At 36.4% G+C, this 19,666-nt stretch overlaps 1 protein-coding gene and 1 non-coding gene across 2 annotated transcripts; both read right to left on the bottom strand.

The window, feature by feature from the left end:
* Positions 1–1,346: 1,346 nt before the first annotated feature.
* Positions 1,347–2,393, bottom strand: LOC121442739 (cysteinyl leukotriene receptor 1-like). Its single transcript, XM_041644338.1, has one exon. The coding sequence runs from the start codon at positions 2,361–2,363 to the stop codon at positions 1,347–1,349; it is 1,017 nt and encodes a 338-aa protein (XP_041500272.1). The 5' UTR covers positions 2,364–2,393.
* Positions 2,394–10,540: 8,147 nt separating this feature from the next.
* Positions 10,541–10,703, bottom strand: LOC121442746. The gene has a single exon (XR_005973590.1). It is a non-coding gene; the product is annotated as a U1 spliceosomal RNA (small nuclear RNA).
* Positions 10,704–19,666: the final 8,963 nt, after the last annotated feature.

Raw genomic sequence — 19,666 nt, 5'->3', positions numbered from 1 at the left:
ACTACCAGGTTTCAGATATGTTCAACAGAGTTCCAGTTATTTCTGTTCCCTAGGACTCTTTCTTCATTATGTCCTTTTTTTTTATTTCCCAAAAGAGTGAAGCAGTAGAAGTGAAATAGAAATGGCTCACATGTGGCAGATGAAAACAGAACTCCACTCACGTTTTTTTTTCCATCTCTATTATCATTTATTTATTCTGAGGTATTGTGACTTTTGAAACTCAGAGTTAAGAACAGAATGAACCTCAGCAAAACTTTGCCAATAAATATCATATTTTAGTCACAACCAAGCTGTTTCCAATGGTTTGTTTTAAGAACAAAGCTTCTGCTATAATATAAAAATCACTGCAAATAAATGATACTGTTTTCAACATGCTATAAAAAAAGATGACAGTATAAACAACAATAAATCTCATAATTAACTAACTATAAATGCATAACATAGAACAAGATAGATTACATATATTTATACACATATACATAAGTGCACTTCTTAAGAGAATGATAGCTATTCAAATTTTCTATCTTATATAATAAATTTTGATCAGAATAAAACTCCTGTAGAAAGGTAGATCTCTTTCCTTTTCTTCAGATGAATTTTAATTGTTTCTGTTCATATATAGCAATGTCAGTTGGTTTATTCATTAATCCAATATTTTCAGTTAAGATTGAATTCATAATAGGAACCCCAATAAGTGAGAAAAACCCCATTCTCTTTTGGGGGTTTGAGTCAAGCAAGGACAGAAGAGAATTGGAGACAAGCTGGCTTTTTATCGTATTTATCTCCCTTGGTTTCCAGATTGTAAATCGCATGCAGACTGTAGAGTTATTTGGCTGAATTCTGGTCTTTTCTAGTACTTGAACATTCTCTTCTGGAAGATGGGGCCCTGCTTTGCCTCGCTAGTCAGTACTACAAAGAAATAGGCTGATCTTACATTTCTGTAGCTTCTCGGTCATCTCCAGGTCTCATCTGATGGCATGCATGCAAAGGGACAAGTTAGAATGACTAATGACTATTTGCTAATTTTAAAGCTATATTTATGAGCTGGGCTCAAATTCTAGTTCATATCCTTTATTAGCCCTTTATTTAAAAAGAAAATATCTTGATTTCATATTCAGTTTTATAGGTCAGAACCTCAAATATTTTCTACCTTCTGGGGAATAGTAAAAAAAAAAATCCATGGCTTAGGTCACAGTGATAAACTGAATTATGAACACTGAAAATATCAAATGATAGGATTTATAAATGAGATATATTTAATAATTTGTAAATTATTAATGGGAAACTATTTTTAATTGCAATTTAGGAAATACTTGTCATTGTTCTGCACTGGAGATGGGTTTGAATTATTCTTTACATATTTCTTCTCCTTTCTCTGGCAAGGAAGCTTTCTTCTTGGGTACGTAAGTCATACTAGAAATAGAATGCTTTCTAAATGTAGATAGTCTTCTCCTAAAGTTTCCACCTGAAAAGAAATATAGGAGAGGGTCAAAGCAACAATTGGATGCAGCTAGAGATAAGGTTATGACCACTGACTTCTGCATCCTTAAGACAGAATCACAGGGTCTAGCTTCACTGTGTAAAAAGTAAAGGTGGATAGTTCGTTGAATATGATATGGCATGAAGCTAATTAAAAAGGCAGCTGTCACAACTACGATCATTCCTATAGCCTTTCTACGACTTGGCAGATTTTTCTTCATTGAATTTTTTAGTAAGGTCAGAATGATCATTGTGTAACAGACAATTATGATGACAAAAGGGATGATGAAGCCAACGAATAATGACACATAGTGAAAGACCAAAACATATTTTTTAGTTTGATTGTCCTGTGGGGGCTCAAAGCATTTAGTATTGTTTTTCTCATCTTGGTAAGATTTGGACATTAAAAATGGAGAACTAGTCAAGATCACAAAAATCCAAATTCCAATAGACACAAACCTGGCTTTTTTCTGTGTAACCAAATTAATGTTCTGGACAGGAAAAACAATAGCAACACACCGGAAAAAGCTCATTGCTGTCATAAAGAAAATGCTACAATAGAGGTTAACATACAAGGCATATGTGGTGAGGCGGCACAAAAAGTCACCAAAGAACCACTTGCCTTTGTGCACATAATAGACCACACGGAGAGGCAATGTACAAACACACAGTAGATCTGCTATGGCTAGATTAGTCATGTATACTTGGAAGGCTGATTTCTCATGATACGTTTTTATGAGGACATAGAGCACAAAGCTATTGCCAAAGAAACCCACAACAGAGATCATAGAGTACATTGTGGAGTACACTTGATTGCGGAAGTCGTCGATTGTGTCGTGGCATGTGTTATTACTGGCAGAAGATATTGTCAGATTTTCATCCATGTTCTCCAGGAATGTCTGCTTGGTGCCTACAACATATGAAAAGATCTTGTCAATTAAACTAGCTCTTTAAATCATAGTGCATGCTAATTAATCTCATAGTGCCTCTATAATTTTATATGTAATTAAATATTAAATAGATTTTTATTATTTTTTGAAAATTTCATACATATACACAATGTGTATTTTGATCATGCCCAGGCTCTGCCTTGCCATCCAAGCCCCTCTCAGCGTGTCTCCCTCCCAATTTCATCTTCTCTCTTTCTCTCCTTTTAAAAAATAACTCACTGACTCCAATAAGTGCTGCTCACATGCACATTCACCACAGCTGGAAGCAATTGTTGTCAGGTAATGAGGAGAGAGTCACTTGAACTTTGCCCCCAGGAGAAAGGTCTGGGTCCTCCAGACCTGAAGAAAACTTTTTTCCTCTTTTCTCATCTATGTTTTCCTAAAAGAAGTCTTCTTAATTCCCAAGACCTAAGTAAAATATCTCCCTCATATTGTAGATTGTACTGCTCCAGTACTATTCCATAAAATTGCCCTTGAATGAATTTATGATTTTTTACTTAGAGAAAAAGTTTTAAATATACTTGTTTTACATATATGGGTGTGTATGTATGTATCTATCATCATCAATCATCATCATCATCTAATTATTATTGTTTTGCTTTATAAGAGCTTTAAGTTTAGTAAGTGGCTAAAATCTGCACAACAATTCTTTCTTTTCCATAAAAGAAAACTCTTCACATCTTCTGGATGTAGGTCATGCCCAGGGAAAACAATCTAATTCATGTTGATGAAACTCACTCCTGCAGAAGAGATTCTTAATCTGGGATTAACTCTATTTAGAACCATAGAACACCACAGCAGAAATCTAGTGGCCACATAGTTATGATAACAATGACAATAAAGTACCAGAGAGGTGAAATCCATAGTTGAAAAAGCTGTGCCATAGTGTAAGGCTCTGAGGAAAGATATGGCATAGTTAGTCAGAATGTACTTTTGGGTGAGGCAATAGTTGTAGCTGTTCATTCCCGTTCTCTTCTCAGACTGGTACTCAAAGCTTTGAGTTTCGCCGTACTCAGTTCTTTCATAGCAAAAGATTAGTATTTGGTCTATCCAAGTTCATCCTGGCAGCTAACAGCCTCTGATTAGAAACAGTGAGGGATGAGATAGCATAGATATAGTCATTTCTTCAGGATTCTACAGATCTTGTCCCTTCCTTTTCAAAGTGGAAGCAGTTCAATACCTAGTCTCTTATTGATTTGTTGACTTTTCTTTATCTTTCGCTCCCTGGTAAACAAGGTGTCTCGGAGAATGCTTAAGAGTTGAAGAACTGCTAGTGTGGAATAGGATGGATCTTGTCAACATAGCAGGAATATGGAAGCAGACAGATCTGGTGGTTGTTGCAGGTGGAATAGAACTTGCCAGGCTTCCATCCAGGAACAGTTTCATTTGCTGTTCATGATGTGTCAGCCATCCATCTTGCCATTCCAGCTATTTATATTTTTCTAGCCTTTAAAATGCCACTTTCAACAAGAGCTATTGATATAAGATTTTTGAAAAGGAAGAGGGATAATTATAAGGTTATAGAAAAAAACCAGCCCACCATTTCTAACGTCAGCATTAGTTTTCAATTTGTGTTCCAGGTTTCTTCTTGTATTGGCTTCCTGAATTCAGGTAAAGGAAGGGAAACTTCTCCGAATTAATCCTAACATTTTTGTTGCTACCATTTTATTCAAACTGAGCCATTTTATGCCACGAGGCACTAGATGGTGCTATTGAGATTTTTTATATAGCTTTTCCCCTTTTAGTTTTATTCACAACATTTTAGAAATCAATGTAGCATGCTTTTAAATATGTTTTTATGCATTTAATCCCAGCACTGGAGAGAATAGAAAATGGAAAGAGAGCATGTGACTCTCTAGGACTGGGATAAAAGGTCTGAGCAACCACCACATGGATTTGTTTCTGTATTGATCATGTGTGGGCCAGGGTAGACTTGAACTCACAGAGAACCATCTGACTCTATCTCCCAAACCCTGGGATTAAAGATGTATACCAATAAAAAATATGTTTTTATAATATGATATACAGCAGATCTTATATTGTTGCCATGAAATAATTACTAATGACTTTATGAATGATGATTTGATATCTGTATATACTGTGAACTGACTTCCACTAGAAAGTAGGTTAACAGCTTTGTCTCAAGCCCACCTTGGTGGTACATTTCTGTAATCTTCACACTGGGAAAGTTGAGGCAGGAAGATGATGTATTTGGAATCAGCCTGGGCCACATAGGGAGACCTTGGCTCAAAAGCATAAACAGACCAAATAAAAAATACATCTACCATCTCATGTCCTTTCTATTTCATTGTTCAGATTGAATTGCACCTTCTTAACTATGCCTTCTTTCATTGTCCTTCCAAAGAAAGTTCTATCCTTGTAGAACTCCTGGAGAATTTTCAGTCTGTCTTGCACATCAGTGGTGTGTTTTCTTCTCTTCTGGACTCTGGTTGATAAATAAGGCAGCGCTTTATACAGGACCAGTTACTCATCTTCTTTGTCCATAAATATTCAATGTTAATTGGAATGACAGAAACCTTACCATTTGAAAGCATAATTATTCATTTGAAACCACTTAGAGTGATATTTCTTGGCACTATAATTTAAAGTCTTTTCAACTTTGGAGACTAAAGATGCTGATGTAAACAAACTGCTTCCTAAAGTACTAAGAAACTAAATTATAAAGCTTAATTTTAAGGGTTAAAATACCCATACTGTTGACATACAAATATTTCTTCATTCATTGCACATTACAAATAAATTTGAAGTTCTCTGCTGCTTGAACAAAAGATGCCAAATAGAGCTAATAAAAAACAATGAAAAAGAACACCAAGACATGAATGCTATCTAATTCCGTTAACAACCAGCAGAGCTCTCTGAAACAGAATGGACTTCCTTATAAATTTCAGTATTCAGGTTTGAATCTTTATTTACACAGAAACCAATTATTTATATTAAGCCATGAAAAGAAAACTATAGAATTTTCAAACAAGGACTAAATTTTAAAGGGGTAGAAATCACTTAGTGTAAAGTAGCCTTTTGAAATATAATGACATAAAATGTCTGTGCAACACGTAATTAGGTTTTGCATAATTTATTGTGATTTTTCTAATGATGTGACCCCTAGGAGATGGACACTGAGAGTTCCTTTGGAAGCCTGTCCTGCCTTCAAACAGCTCACAGTTGGGAAAGGAAGTGGGTGCTGAGGAGTAATAACTCAGTTGTTTGGAGAGGTTGTAGTAAGTCTAGTAAAAGTCACTTTAGCACAAAGCAAATGAATCACGGATTGATTAATGAAAGGAAGCAGTAAGCACAAATGGTGCCGACTTTATTTCAGTACAGATGATGAGAAACACAACTTCCTTAAGAAAATTGCACATTGAAAAAACCGAGTTCATTCTGAAACCGGAGCCATACCTCTTTCTGGCACCGTAGTACCTCCACAAAGTTTCCTTCTTATTGTAGCCCCTGTTCTTACGTTGTAACGTCAGAGTACGCTCAAGCTGAAATCATAAATTACAGAAAAGAGTTAGTGACCTCAGGAGCAGCCCGGAAGGGTCATGGGAACGTAGCAGCCTTAAGTGCAGGTCCAGAGTGTGATGGCACATCAAAGCTATACTGACAGATTTAGGGCTGCCCGTTGGCTTCCATGCCTCCTTGCTTTCCCTTCATCTTTTTACATTCCCAAGGGGAGGGAGACTTGGAACAGGGACCATGAGTGGTCACACATGTTTGCATTCAAAGATGAACATAACATTTTAAAATATTTTTTCTAGGAAATGATATTTTTCTATACATATTTAATGATAAAGCTTAAATAGGAAATAATTTGGAAAATCTCATCTAAGGACTTAGTTTTCTAGGAATAGGCATTAGAATATTAAACAAGATTTTCTGAATTTGCTTGGAGCACAATTTTGTTTAAAAGAAGAATGGATAATGGGCTTGAACTAGATCCCCAGACTCAAAAGACTCAAAATAGTACTTGGCTTTGGTCACTAATTTCACATATATACTTCTGGAGAGCAATAGTTTTAGAAGTTTGGATACTTAAACTTTAAGGTGTGTGTGTCCTTTCAAAAAATTACTGTTATGAATCAAACAGATACAATACATATGTCAGGAATGAATACAGAAAGGCTTTCCTGAGGCAGTAGCAACCTGACACTTCTCAATTTTTGTTGTGTTATGGTGACCCTCATTCTTGTGTGCCAGAAAGATTCCCCAGAGACTGCCACTTTTTCTTTATGTGTGGTCCCAGTGTTAATAAAATAAACACCTTCTTCCAGTTTATTTTTGTAAGGTAGATGCAGGCTGGAACTTTCCAAAGGAAATCTTCTGACAAAGAAATGGAAATAAAAAGAGAAAATAAAGGAAATTCAAAGATATAAAATGTGTTCACCCTGTACTTCGGCAACAATTTCTTTTGGGGTATTTCTAATATCTTCTCCTTTTTTCCATTGTCCTCCTTTCTCCAGGTAAGGAGTCACCCTTCGGAATCTGCTATAGTCTGGTCAAGTGTCTGTTGCTGATTGAGTATTACTCAAGTTGGCTCTTAAATTTTGTTAATCAGGCAGTAACTGTTTTTTTTTATTTGCTTCACCCATGTCTTAACACACTGATAAAGACTTACTAAATGAATCTTAAATGTATAAAATATTTCTGATTAAGAAGCTATGCTCATCTAACCTAGAAAGAAAATTTCGGCACTGTCATAAATTTTCGTTTAAAAAAAAACAGAGTTTCTCCTTAGACTGCAACAAAAAGAAAGCTTATGAATTCATAAAATGCATATGTGAGAAGTGTAATCTTTTAAATTTAGCATACTAAGCAGTTATTCGTCTTTGTGGTGGTTGTGCAATTATAATCTATATGCACAAATGAGTGTCATATTGTCTAGGACATAGTGTCGTTTTTTTCCTCAAGTTCACAATTGTGAGGCAATCCCATTTCCTTTTGAGTTCTTTGCTTTGCATATAGCAGGCATTCAGTATTCAGTGATCAAACATCTTGCCCCTCTTTCCCTTTTAATTTACCTGCAGACTCTTGTTTCTGATAGCAACTTCTGCCAGATCAGGGATTGCCATTTTTTTTTATTTTTTAAATTTATTTATTTATTAAGGATTTTTGCCTCGTCCCCGCAACCGCTTCCCATTTCCCTCCCCCTCCCCCGATCAAGCTCCCTCCCTCATCTGCTCGAAGAGCAATCAGGGTTCCCTGACCTGTGGGAAGCCTAAGGACTGCCCACCTCTATCCAGGTCTCGTAAGGAGATTGCCATTTTTAAGCACATGCAGGGGAGGTGTTGAAGTAAAAGAATAATTATGCAATTTTTGTGTGTATGTGTGTGCACTGGGTATAAACTTCAGGCCCTTACCAATGCATGTATTCTATCAGCAACCTCATAAAAAATCTCTCTCTCTCTCTCTCTCTCTCTCTCTCTCTCTCTCTCTCTCTCGTGTGTGTGTGTGGTATATACATATGCCATGTGTGGTATATACATAGGAGTCAGAGGAAGATATTAGGTGTCTTCTTTCACTCTTTGCTTTTGCTTTTATTCCCTTAAGGCAGGGTCTCTGACTGAACCTGGGGATGTAGCTTATTGACTGAGCTGCCTCAGCAAGTTCAAGTAATCCTCCTGTCTTTATCTATCTACCCCCAGTCCTGGGGTTATAGATGTGTGTGACTATGCCTGGGTTTTTACATGGGTACAAGGGGTTTGAACTCAGGTACTGACAGTTGTTTGTATAAGTGCACCCATGAACAATACTTGTCAGCTTGGATATATGATTCCGATTCAAATCATTCAATTCTTTTACTTGACTCATGTTCAGTCAGTAACGTTTATAGGGCCCTTATTCTTACAAAGGAAAGGGTATTTTCCTATAAGGAAGTATTTGCTTGCTAGACCTTGAATACATTAAAACGTTAAGAGAATAAATTAAGAGAGTAAATAAGAGAACTCAGAAATATTATAACAACACAAGGACCCAACTTACTTGCTTACCGGTTTTTAGATGTGACACAAATCTGTAGACATGTATATATATATATATATATATATATATATAAATCAATTTTATATTATTTTAACCTACCTAGTCTCCAGGCTGCTATCTTCCATTAAATAGTACTGGTGCCTTTTCTATTTTTAGTAAAAGAAAATGTTGTTCTTGACCATCGTAACCCAATTTAATTTTTTCTCCCCTGATATGGATGAGATACGACATATTGTTTTTACGTTTATAATAATTGTACCTTTATGATGACTTTTATTTATTACTTTGTCATAGTCATCTGTGGTCACTTAATATAATGCTCCTCATTACTTTTTCTTGAGTTCCACTATCAAAAACAGCGGTAAGCACATTTTATTAGTTTTATATTTCCTGCTGGGCCTGGTATATAGTGCATTTTAAATATTGGTAGACTTGAGTTAATCCATTTGCTGTATCATTTTATTATGTGTGTTCAAAATGAGAGAGAATTGTAGAATGGAGAAAAACCATGATTGGAAATTTGAAGGACTAGGTGCCTGCAGACCTGAACCATACCTCAGTTTGTGGTGGGTGATTAATTAAGTGAACTTTGAAAAAAACACTTCCTCTCTGTCAAACCATTACTTATTTGCAATACAATAGGGTTAGATTTTATGACCTCTAAAGTCCCTTCTAATTTATCATTCAATAAATCTGTAAAGATCAGGACTATTTTTTTCTCGAGAGCATGTAATATGTGATTTATAGCTGCAGTAAAGAACACGGACATAAATTGTTTGCAACTTTAGCTGTGTTTAGAATGTATGGCTTGCTCAGGCTTTCTAAAGACAGCATGATAGCTAGTTCTAGATATGATGCTATTTTCTAAATTGGGTGATAATTATGATTAAAAGTTGCTCTGCCTGCCAGGGCTCACCGATACTCCTCTCTGTGCTTACCCCTTTTAAAGTTACCCCTTCTGGTTTTGATAGTATGAAAATAGCTTTGATAACACATGCTTGTATACAGGTAGTGTTATCTCTATAAACCGAACTTTCTAAAATATGCTACACAATTATATACATTCACTTTGTAAACTTGAAGATAATTCTGTAAAGTACATGCCATTGTTAGCCCAGTTTTACATTTGAGAATGCAGAGACAAGGAGAAACAATTAGCTTTGAAGTTCATTAAGCTCTGAAGTTATTTTGTTTGTTTCTTTTTATCATCCCCTGTATCAGGTGCCCATCTTGCTTGATCACATGGCTCTAGGGTTCCATGACTCATTATTTATCCATTCATATAGATCTTAGCAGTTGCTTCGGTTGCTGGGAAAGTATGATTTTTCCTGAATGTGGGCAATATTTGTTCTTGGGCCTTAAAAATCTAAATAAATGAATCATTTTATTCCCAAGTATAAAATGTTTTTAACTTTGTTTTATTTAAACTAAGTAGAATCAGTGATGTAAACATTCCACATTTCACTTAAGACAACTGTTATTTCCTGTGTATTTCTGGAAAATTTCTTAATTTTCTGGGATCCAAAGTGCAGAATTAGGTCATTTTCATAGGTAATTTTTGAGTTCAAATTGCTTAGAAGCAAGCAAACTTGCTCTCAGTTCACTCTGCTCAGCACAGTGGCTTCTGCCATCTCTGCAGTTGTCAGTTGGATCTGACGACCTTTGAAAATGTTTCTTGTAAGAAAGCAAAGCTATTTTTTATGAAATAAATACAATAAAAATAAATGTTTTTGTGTTCAAAAAATGACTATGTAATGTATTCATCTTGCTTGATTGAAACAGCATGTTTGTTGACTATTAGCTTCTTGTACTCCATTCCCTGACAACTGCCTTTTGCTTTTTTATTTTGTGAATGCAACTGCTTTAGGTAATTTGTGTAAGTGAAATGATGTCTTTCTGTGGCTAGCTTACTTTACTTCGCGTAATGCTCTCAGTATGCAATCATGCCGTATAAAGTTCCTTCTTTTCTAAGGCTGACTTTTGCTCTATTTCAAGTAGTTTTTGTCTTTTAGTTATCCTTCCTTTTGCCAATGGAGGTTTTCAGTTATATTCTATAGTATTATTTATAATAAGTTCCTTGTTTTATGAAGGAAGACTGTTCTTTTCTATACTAACTGGGAAGAGTGGTAACACAGTCGCTCGCTATCACAAATTCTGTAGTTGAGTTTCCCGCATTGGGGAAATCACAAGGGTCAATACATCGGGAGTACAATGGATGCGTCTAGCCCTAGAAAGACCACCCTCTTGATCATTATGTCCTCCTTGACTGGTAGGTATAACTACTTTTTACAGATACAGCAAACCAGTGTGTTTTCAAGAAAATAGAAAACAAACCTCAATTAATTTTCTAAGTAGGTAAGAAAAATAGATATAGAGGTCAAATTATATTAGCCTTTGAATGAGAAAAGTTCTACATTTGGATCATAGTTGCATTTGTACTTACTGTGTGATCTTGGGCAAGTTGCTTAATCTTTCTGATATTCTGTTGTCACTTATGAAAAAATAAGGTAACAAAACCAAACACAAGGATATCTTTGTCTCTGTATCTCTCTGTGTGTCTCTCTGTCTCTGTCTCTCTCTTTCTGTGTCAATGAGTATAAGTAGAGTAAAATCTAAAAGGACATCAAAAGAAGATAAAATTTGGTGATGAAAAAGAAACAGGGGTATCCACAAAATGACACAGGGGATACCAAAGAAGAAAAGTGACTTGGGGGAAAATAAAAGGAGGTGCTAGGATTAGTGAGGGGGTGGGGAAGGAGATAAGGAGGAAGATAATTACTAAAACACACTCTGATAATGTGATAAGGATATTTAATATCATCTTTTAAAGTAATTAAACATAAACATTTAAAAAGATGACAAAGAAGTCTAAATGATAGAAAAACCTGAGAATATAGCTGAAAGTTTGTTCCAAGGCAGGGATTTTGCTGTGCTGAAAGAAGCTACTGAGAAAAGTAATAGAATTCCACTGAAGAAGAACCCAAGAGGGAAGCACTGTTGATCTGAAGAAGCAAGCTGAACTGTATGTCCCTGAGTGTGGCAAAACAAGTAATGTGTCTCTCAGGCACACTTAACCAGTTAACTGTTCTTAGTGGATAGGGTAAATTGGAAGTTAGCCCTGTGGCTATGTAAATAAATGGCACATGAAAGTTATAAATTGAATTAACATGCATTGGGCTGAATTGGCTTTACCTATACAATTAAAAACTTATGGTCTAATCATAAACAGAATAATATGAAGCTTATCTAAATTATTCCAAACTGATAGTTTAATTTTGCCAAATATACTGAGATCCAGCTCAATTTTTAATGGCTAAGGTTTGATATTGACTCTCTAAATTTAGCTTTATTCTAGAATGATGTTTATACATATAGCCTCAAGGCAAGTTTATACTAAGTGCTAAAGAGTATTAACAAGAAATTAATAGTTGTATAGAGACAACCCAATTAGCTTGGTTTAAAACTAAACATAAAGCAAAGAAAAGCAGCCCACAAATCACAATCCCAGAGAACCTAGACAACAATGAGGACCCTAAGAGAGACATACATGGATCTAATCTACATGGAAAGTAGAAAAGGACGAGATCTCCTGAGTAAATTGGAACCATGGGGACCTTGGTAGAGGGTTGAAGAGGAGGGGGAAGGCCGGGAGGGGAGCAGAGAAAAATGTAGAGCTCAATAAAAATCAATTAAAAAACCTTCCCCTGAATAATAAAGCAATAAACACAGTATAGCTATATGGCATAGTAATGAAAACACTTTCTAAGTGCCTATGTGTCTATCTATGCATTTTGACTAGTTTAATCAAATCTATTTAGGAAATAGTATATCTTATCTATTTATGTTCATACCAAGTAAAACCCAGAGTTTAGGATACACTAACCCCTTACTAGGTGTTTCTGTTTGGCATTCAATTGTCAGTAGGAATCACTTGAGGATGACAACCAATTCTTATAGTTTAACATAAAGGGCTGTTTGTAGAGATCTCTGTGTGATTTTCTTTGGGGCTTGCTAGCTGTGGGGTACTGGGTGGGACAGAAACCCCCAACAAGGAGGCCCCTTCATGTTACAAATGGTGCCCATGTGGATAACTGCATCCACAGAAAGCCTGAGAAAGCTTGGGAAAGAAAAAAGCATTTCGGTTTTCAGCCATAGCAGGAAAAACGGTGTGCTGTTTTAAAATGCTGGCTTTCTGGGCCATCCTGCCAGGAAAAACTCTGACTATTTCAAGCAGGCAGTCCCGATGGACACACTGTTGCAACTTACTTCCTGACAAGGACCCTGAAACTCCATAGGAGCTTTTGAGTGTTGTTTATGGACATACTGTTGCAGCTTGTTTGCTAACAAGGACCTTGAAATGCCATAGAGTTGTGGCAAAAAACTTCTCCATATTCCTTAGCAAATTAAAGACCCATGTGGTCAGAGGAGGAAAGATATACAGTAAAGAGAGATTCAAAGAGGAAGAAAACCTCTAAATGGTTCACAGTGTATTAAACATATATAAAGGCTAAAGGTTAAAGTTCTCAAAGTAAAGGAAGAAAGAAAGAAAGAAAGAAAGAAAGAAAAAGTTGTCGGTTGTGATGGCGCAAGCTAGTAGGATTTGCCTGAGAGGCAGAGATAGACAGATCTCTGTGAGTTCAAGGATAGCTGGTTTACAGAGGAAATTCCAGGACAAAGATACACGGAAAACCTGTCTCAAAAAGCCAATAGTTAAAAGTAAAAATAAAAGAAATAGAAGTTAAAATAAAGCCACATAAAGATGGAAAATACACGGAGAATCTTTATACTATATGCTATTATGCTCACTTTAAATTGTTTAACTGCCAAAGAAGCAACAACAGCTGCCAAAAGATATTTGCTTATAAATGCTGTTGAATTAATCCAAGATAGGTATTTTAAAAATATCTTGACTTCAAAATTGAAGTCAAAAGGTATGTTACTTTGGAGAAGAGATTTTGCTTTTGTTTCCACAGAAAACGAGAGGCTCTGGATTTATTCAGAGTTAAGAAAAATCAGCTTTGATCCAGGAAGACCATCTGAGAAATCTCCGGCAGGAATAGATGGCCCAGACGTCTAAGTTCTTCATTCAAAACAGGTTCAAGACTGATGCCTGAGATGATCAAGCCTCACAGGATACTCCAGTCAGGACTTGATGACAATTCTAAATTTTCTTTAGGTCCCCATAAGATTATCAGTGCCTCCAAACAACTGGAAGTAGCTTGGAATACTATACCCACATTCTCAAAAAATGGATTATGGATATTTTCCTTTGTTTTTTTTTAAGAGGGAGAAGTGGTGTGGGAGAGTTGTCTGTATTCTGTCCATCATGTTTTAAATAAATGCTGATTGGCCAGGTGGGACGTATAGGTGGGAAAACCAGACAGGAAGTAGAAATGATGCAATGAGAACAGGAGAATTCTGGGAAGGAGGAAGTTGATTCTTCCCACTACTACCCAAACCACCAAAGCAGCAGGATGTGATCTGCCCCACTGAAAAAGGTACTGAGCCACATGGCTAAAATAGATCAGAATAATGGGTTAATATAAGCTACAAGAGCTAATAAGTAGTCTGACCTAATCGGCCAACAGGCTTTATAACTAATAGAGATCTTTATGTGATTTTCTTTGGGGCTAAACAGCTGTGGGAAACTGTGCAAGACAAAAACCACAACAAGCCAGCCCCGTCATATACAGAAATGTTGCATCATTGGTCCAAGAATAATACAGCAACTGAGTTAGCCCTAGCTACCTCTGTGCTATTCATATCTTGAATAAAAGAAAATAAAGTTATGTGGATGTTTTCAAGTAGTGGGTAGGGTTAGATTTCTGAAAAACTTAAGTGAGATAGGTGATATTCCTAAGGTTGCTAGCAAGTATATATATGCAATTTGTTAGATAACAGTCAACAATGTGCTGATTAAAGGAAGGAGGATAGGAAGAAAAAGGAAGGTCAGAGAGGAAGAAGAGAGAAGTAAAGAGAAGAGGAGGGGGTAACTGAGAGGGAGAGGAGAAAGAGAAGGGAAAGGAGGAAGGGAAGGAGGTAGGTAGGGATAGAATGCAAACTTCAACTTGCTTAGAAATTAGAAATGCAAAGTTATTCATCATGCTTTCTCCTATCTCAGAATCTCTTGATAGCCTCTAGCAAGAGTGTAAGTCTCACTCAGTGATAACTTTTGAAAGAACTATAAATATGTTATCATAACATCAAATTTGCTTCTCTAATGTGTATTCTACTACTATAAAATCGTACTCAAAGAGTAACCAAATAGTGGCATGCTTCAGGATGTCATGAGAATCCAAGACCAGACATGATCATAGAATGAGACAAAAGGAACATAGCAATAAAATGATCCCTAATGGCATATTTCTATACCCATAGATCAAGGCATTGCTTAATCCTCAGGAGAGAAACTTATTCCAGTGAATGACAGTTAACAGTCTGGACAGCGACAGAGGGCAAGAGACTTTGGGACACCCAGCCTTAAACAGGATGTCTTTATCAAACCCCTCTTCTCAAGGTTTTAAGGATTTAGGCAGAAGAGATTATAAGACTGTAAAGAGCCAGTGATGGTGGATGGCTCCAAGGAAATAGCTTCTTCCAAGACAGAACAGGACTAATACACATGAACTCACAGAGACTGGGACAACATGCACAGGACCTTCACAGGTTTAAATCAGAAAAAGGTCCTGCCCTGAGAAAGGGAGGTGAACACAAAATTCCATCCCTATCCAAGAAGCTATTTGGAATTGATGCCTGGTCATAAATCAGAAAGCAGTTTTCTCTAATGGAATGCCACTGGATATAAACCATACTCCAGAGCAGGCCCCATGTCTAGGAATAGTTGGCCAGGACAAAACAGACTCTTTTTAAATGAGCTTCCTGTTTTAAATTGATATTTTTTTTAATCCACCCTTTCCAAAGAACATGAAATTGAGTAAGAAGGATCTGGAAAGAGGTATGTGAGCAGGAAGAATATGATCTGAAAACATTGTCTGAAATTTTTTTTAAATAAAAAAGGGATGACAATTGTTTCTACATACTATAAGGTGAATGAGATCACTAAACAAGACAATGAAAATGAAACAAATATGAGAATATTAAAAGGAATCTCAGAGATACTCAGTAAAAGGAAAGCTTCTGGAAGAGGCTGTAAAAAGGGATTCAATGTTCATGAAAGAGGAAAAAAGATTGGAGTTAGGAAGCTACAAGCGGGGATCAGAGTATTAGCAGGGTGGTAGAGATGGAGGGAAAGGAGGATCACTAAATCACACTCTGTTCCAAAATGTCATAACAACATTTAAAACTTTATATACTAATTTAAAAATTGACAATTAAAAATGTTTGGAATTATGCAGAGAGAGTCTAACTTGGAGGTCTCCATCAGGTCCCTCACCTAGCAACATGGGGCATCCTGTGAAAAATGGTAAGGAACATTGAAGGAGTCAGAGGGGATGGAGGACACCATGAGAACATTGCCCACCCAATCAACTAACCAAGGCGCATAGGGTCTCACAGAAACTGAAGTGGCGGGCACAGGGCCTTCATGGATCTGCTCAGGCCCTCTGCGTATATGTCATGGCTGTTAGCTTGGTGTTATTTGTGGCACTCCTAACAGTGGGAGTGTATGTAGCTCTGATTCTTCTTGCCTGCTTTTGGGACTCTTTTCTTCCTGTTGGATTGCCTTGTCCTGTCTCAATATGAAGGCTTTTGTCATGTCTTATTGTATCTTGTTTTGTAGTGTTTGGTTGTCTCTTGGAGGCCTGCATTTTCTTTTTTGATGGGAGATAGAGGGGGTGTAGTTCTGGGGAGATGGGGAGGAGGGAGAAGATAGGAGGAGTTGAGGAAGTGGAAACTGTGGTCAGGATGTATTGTATGAGAGAAGAATCCATTTTCAATTAAAACTGTTTGGAATGATTTTTGTCTTTGTGATTAGAGATGGAAGAGCATGCAGAGAACATCTAATGGAACCCCATTTTCTTTATGACCCAGGAAGGCAAAAGCATTGCTGGAAGTAGCAGAGGAAATTAGTGGCCAAGCTTGACATTGGAATGTTCTGGTGATCCTCTACAGCAGCATACGGTGAATGCTTCCAATGCCTCAAGGTGTTTCACTAAACATTGATGCATAAGACAAAGCCAGCACTTATCCTTTCAAGGGAATCAAATGAGCTCTCAATTCAATTCAATTCAAAGAACTATTCAATAATACAAAAATATTCCATTTTAGCCTTATTATAGTCACTTTCCCTTTTAATTATATGGACATCTTATAAACATGGCCTTCTGACTAGCTCCATTTGTCTTTTGCTTTACTTTCCTTTGCTCAGACCACATTGCCATATGTGAAGTATTCTTTTTCCTCTTTCATATCAGATGTAATTCAAACCATCTTCAAGCCAATCTCTTATATCCTCAAAAAATACTTCTCTATCTTTGTGGAAATATGATAGTTATATTGAAAGATACTTTATTAACCATTTAGTATATCTACTTTCTCTGTTAGATCGTTGAAAAACAGTAATACACCTTCACCATTAAGACTTTTCTACTTTCTAGAGAAAGATACAGATGTATTATCAAATTAATGTACAATGTCATTAAAGCTGCTGCAATGGAAATATACAGATACACAGATAAACAGAATAGAATGGTTCATAACTATAATCATAAAACTTGAAAAAGTGGAAAGATTGTGAGTTCAACTCCAATCTAGCTATATAGTATCTTTCAGGCCAACTTGGCCTATACAAACAGTCCCTGTCTTAGAAAACCAAATTCCAAAAATTGAAAATGAAACATAATAAAATAATTTATGAGCAGTGACTATATTAGAAAAGTTTTTGTAAAAGTGAATTGGAAGGAAAGCAACAAAAAGAAAGAAGAATGAGTGAGGCACAGTGGTATGACAGAGCATGTCACATTTAGTGGATATGGAAATTTGATTGAACTGAATTGTAATGGAAATATACTGAAAAAAATATCTGAAATTGCAAGTTATTTTTATGCATGTGCATATGTTTGGTAGTGTGGGTATGCTTGAATGGAGTAAGAAAATCAAAAGTGAGAAATCAATTTGGGGAATAATACAGGAACTAGTTCACAGAAAGTTAATAAGGATCCTGAACACCATTCTAGAAGAGTTAAGTTCATCTTGTGAGTAATGAGATGCTTACAACAGGATGCATACTGAAAAAGGAATGCCGACAAAAGAAAAGGAAAATGTCTAAGTGTTGCATCTGCATTATGGTTTACTATAGATGGAACTGAGGCAGTAGGTTCGACTGTATTGCAAGTTCCTTAGAAACAAAGGTTACGTCTTCACATTTCCTCTTTCAACTACTTAATTTCTCATTTTACTTCCTCAGTTTGTCTCTTGAGTGGTGGCAGAATCTTTTGTATTTGCAACAGAAACACATGCATAACTGGTAAGATTCTATGCCATACATTTAAAAGAAACTTATGTTATTAACTCATCTACGGGCAATACACCCTTAGTTATTTCAAAAATTGTCATTAGTTTGAGTTGGAGGTATCTTTGAGATCATGTTCCAGTGGAACATGTGTCAAAACTGAAGCCTGGAGTTGGTAATAGTGTGGTGATGACTTGCTCAAGAACACACAATTAGCCCAACATAGTGACACACACCTTTCACCCCAGTACTCAGGAAGCAGAGAAAGGCTATGTAGATAGTTCCAGGCCAGCCAGGGGTGCTGAATGATACCCTGTCTCAACAATCGACCAATCAATCAAGCAAGCGAGTGAGTGAGCAGGCAGGCAGGCAGGCAGACAGGCAGACAGGCAGGCAAGCAACTACTGAGAAAGCCAGCATTGGAAGGTAGCCGTTTATCATACCCTGGTTTGGCATACAATGACAGCCAGAGCAATTCTGCTTCCACAAGGCTGCATCCATCCTTATTTGTTGCTCTTAATCTCATCAGCGATATTTTGCAGATAGCCTATTGAGGTTATCATTGTGATCAAGAGCTGCAAAATTCCAGCATTTGTTTCTCTGTTTTTTTTTGTTTTGATTTGAAGACATGGTCTCACTATGTATTTCAGGCTGGACTTGAACTCATAATCCTGCCTTAGCATACTGAGTACTGGAATTACAGGTATGCACCACTGTCCTGGCTCAGTTTTCTGTTATTTGCTTTTCTTCGGTGGTATTTATCAACTTTTATGTGGATGACAGAAATCTCTTACCAAGAATCTACTTGCTTAAACTTTACTCTCTCATTTTCTGCTTTCTATTCAACTGCTATGCATGAATCATTTGACTTTTTAAATTTTTCAACTATGTTCCCTCTCAAGTTATCTCCCCAAGAGACTTTTCTGTTGTCTTTTTCTTTATTATATAAGTAGCTTTATAATTATGGGTGCATAAAATCTAGTAGTCATATTTGATGCCACCCCACCCTTATTTTTCATCAAGTTCTGTTGGGTCTGATTTTGAAGTAAATCTTTGACTCTGTCTTATCACCTTAGTTCAGGATCCTTTTCTCCTCATTTGTTGTCTACTTGAAGGCACTTGAACACTATATCTTTTTTGTACGTCCCAGATGAACCTGGGAGCATGAGACATCATTGCTTATACTTCAAGGTCCTTGAGTCCTCTGTGAATGTATCCATGTCCATGTTCTACTACTTCATCTATCATTGTTCAGTAATTTGTGTGTGTGTGTGTGTGTGTGTGTGTGTGTGTGTACTCTTGTTTGCATGACTACTTAGGCAGATATGAACCCAGTAATAAGAGTGAATGTGCTTTGTTAAGTTTTGCTCCTTTTTCCTAACTGGTCAATTTCAGAAAAGTAACAAAAGTTTTGAGTACCTTTTTATTAGTGCACTTAACTTCTAAAGATGGATGTCTAGGGAGCAAAGCAAGAATCTCATTTTTGGGGGGTGGAATGTGGGTGCCGTTGTGCAGAAATATAAATAATTGTGTAAAGTAAAAATGAAATTTGGATGCCTCTAAAGGGGTAGAGGCTATTAAAAAATACTTGAAAAATATTTAAAAAGTGAAGATCACTATGAGTTCAAAACTGACTAGGTCTGAAGTTGATAAGAATCTAAAGGTACAATGATGTCTTTGATTATGAGCCTGGGTGAGGCTGATGATGTGTGTTTTGAAATTGAAAACAGAGAATATCAAAAGATTAAATCAGTAGGTGGATGCAGTTTTATAATTGTTTTGGTTTCAATGCTTCCTAAAGTCTTCCCTTACCTTTCTAATAAATGATGGT

The sequence above is a fragment of the Microtus oregoni genome, unplaced genomic scaffold (assembly GCF_018167655.1).
Source record: "Microtus oregoni isolate MIOR12 unplaced genomic scaffold, Mior012 000094F_ref0000399, whole genome shotgun sequence".
Classification (NCBI taxonomy): domain Eukaryota; kingdom Metazoa; phylum Chordata; class Mammalia; order Rodentia; family Cricetidae; genus Microtus; species Microtus oregoni.
The sequence above is the reverse complement of the archived record's forward strand: the minus strand, read 5'-3'. Positions and strand labels throughout refer to the sequence as shown.

Bases quoted from the DNA above. Each gene is read 5' to 3' on its own strand.
- LOC121442739 (XM_041644338.1), bottom strand. From the start codon at position 2,363: ATGGATGAAAATCTGACAATATCTTCTGCCAGTAATAACACATGCCAC.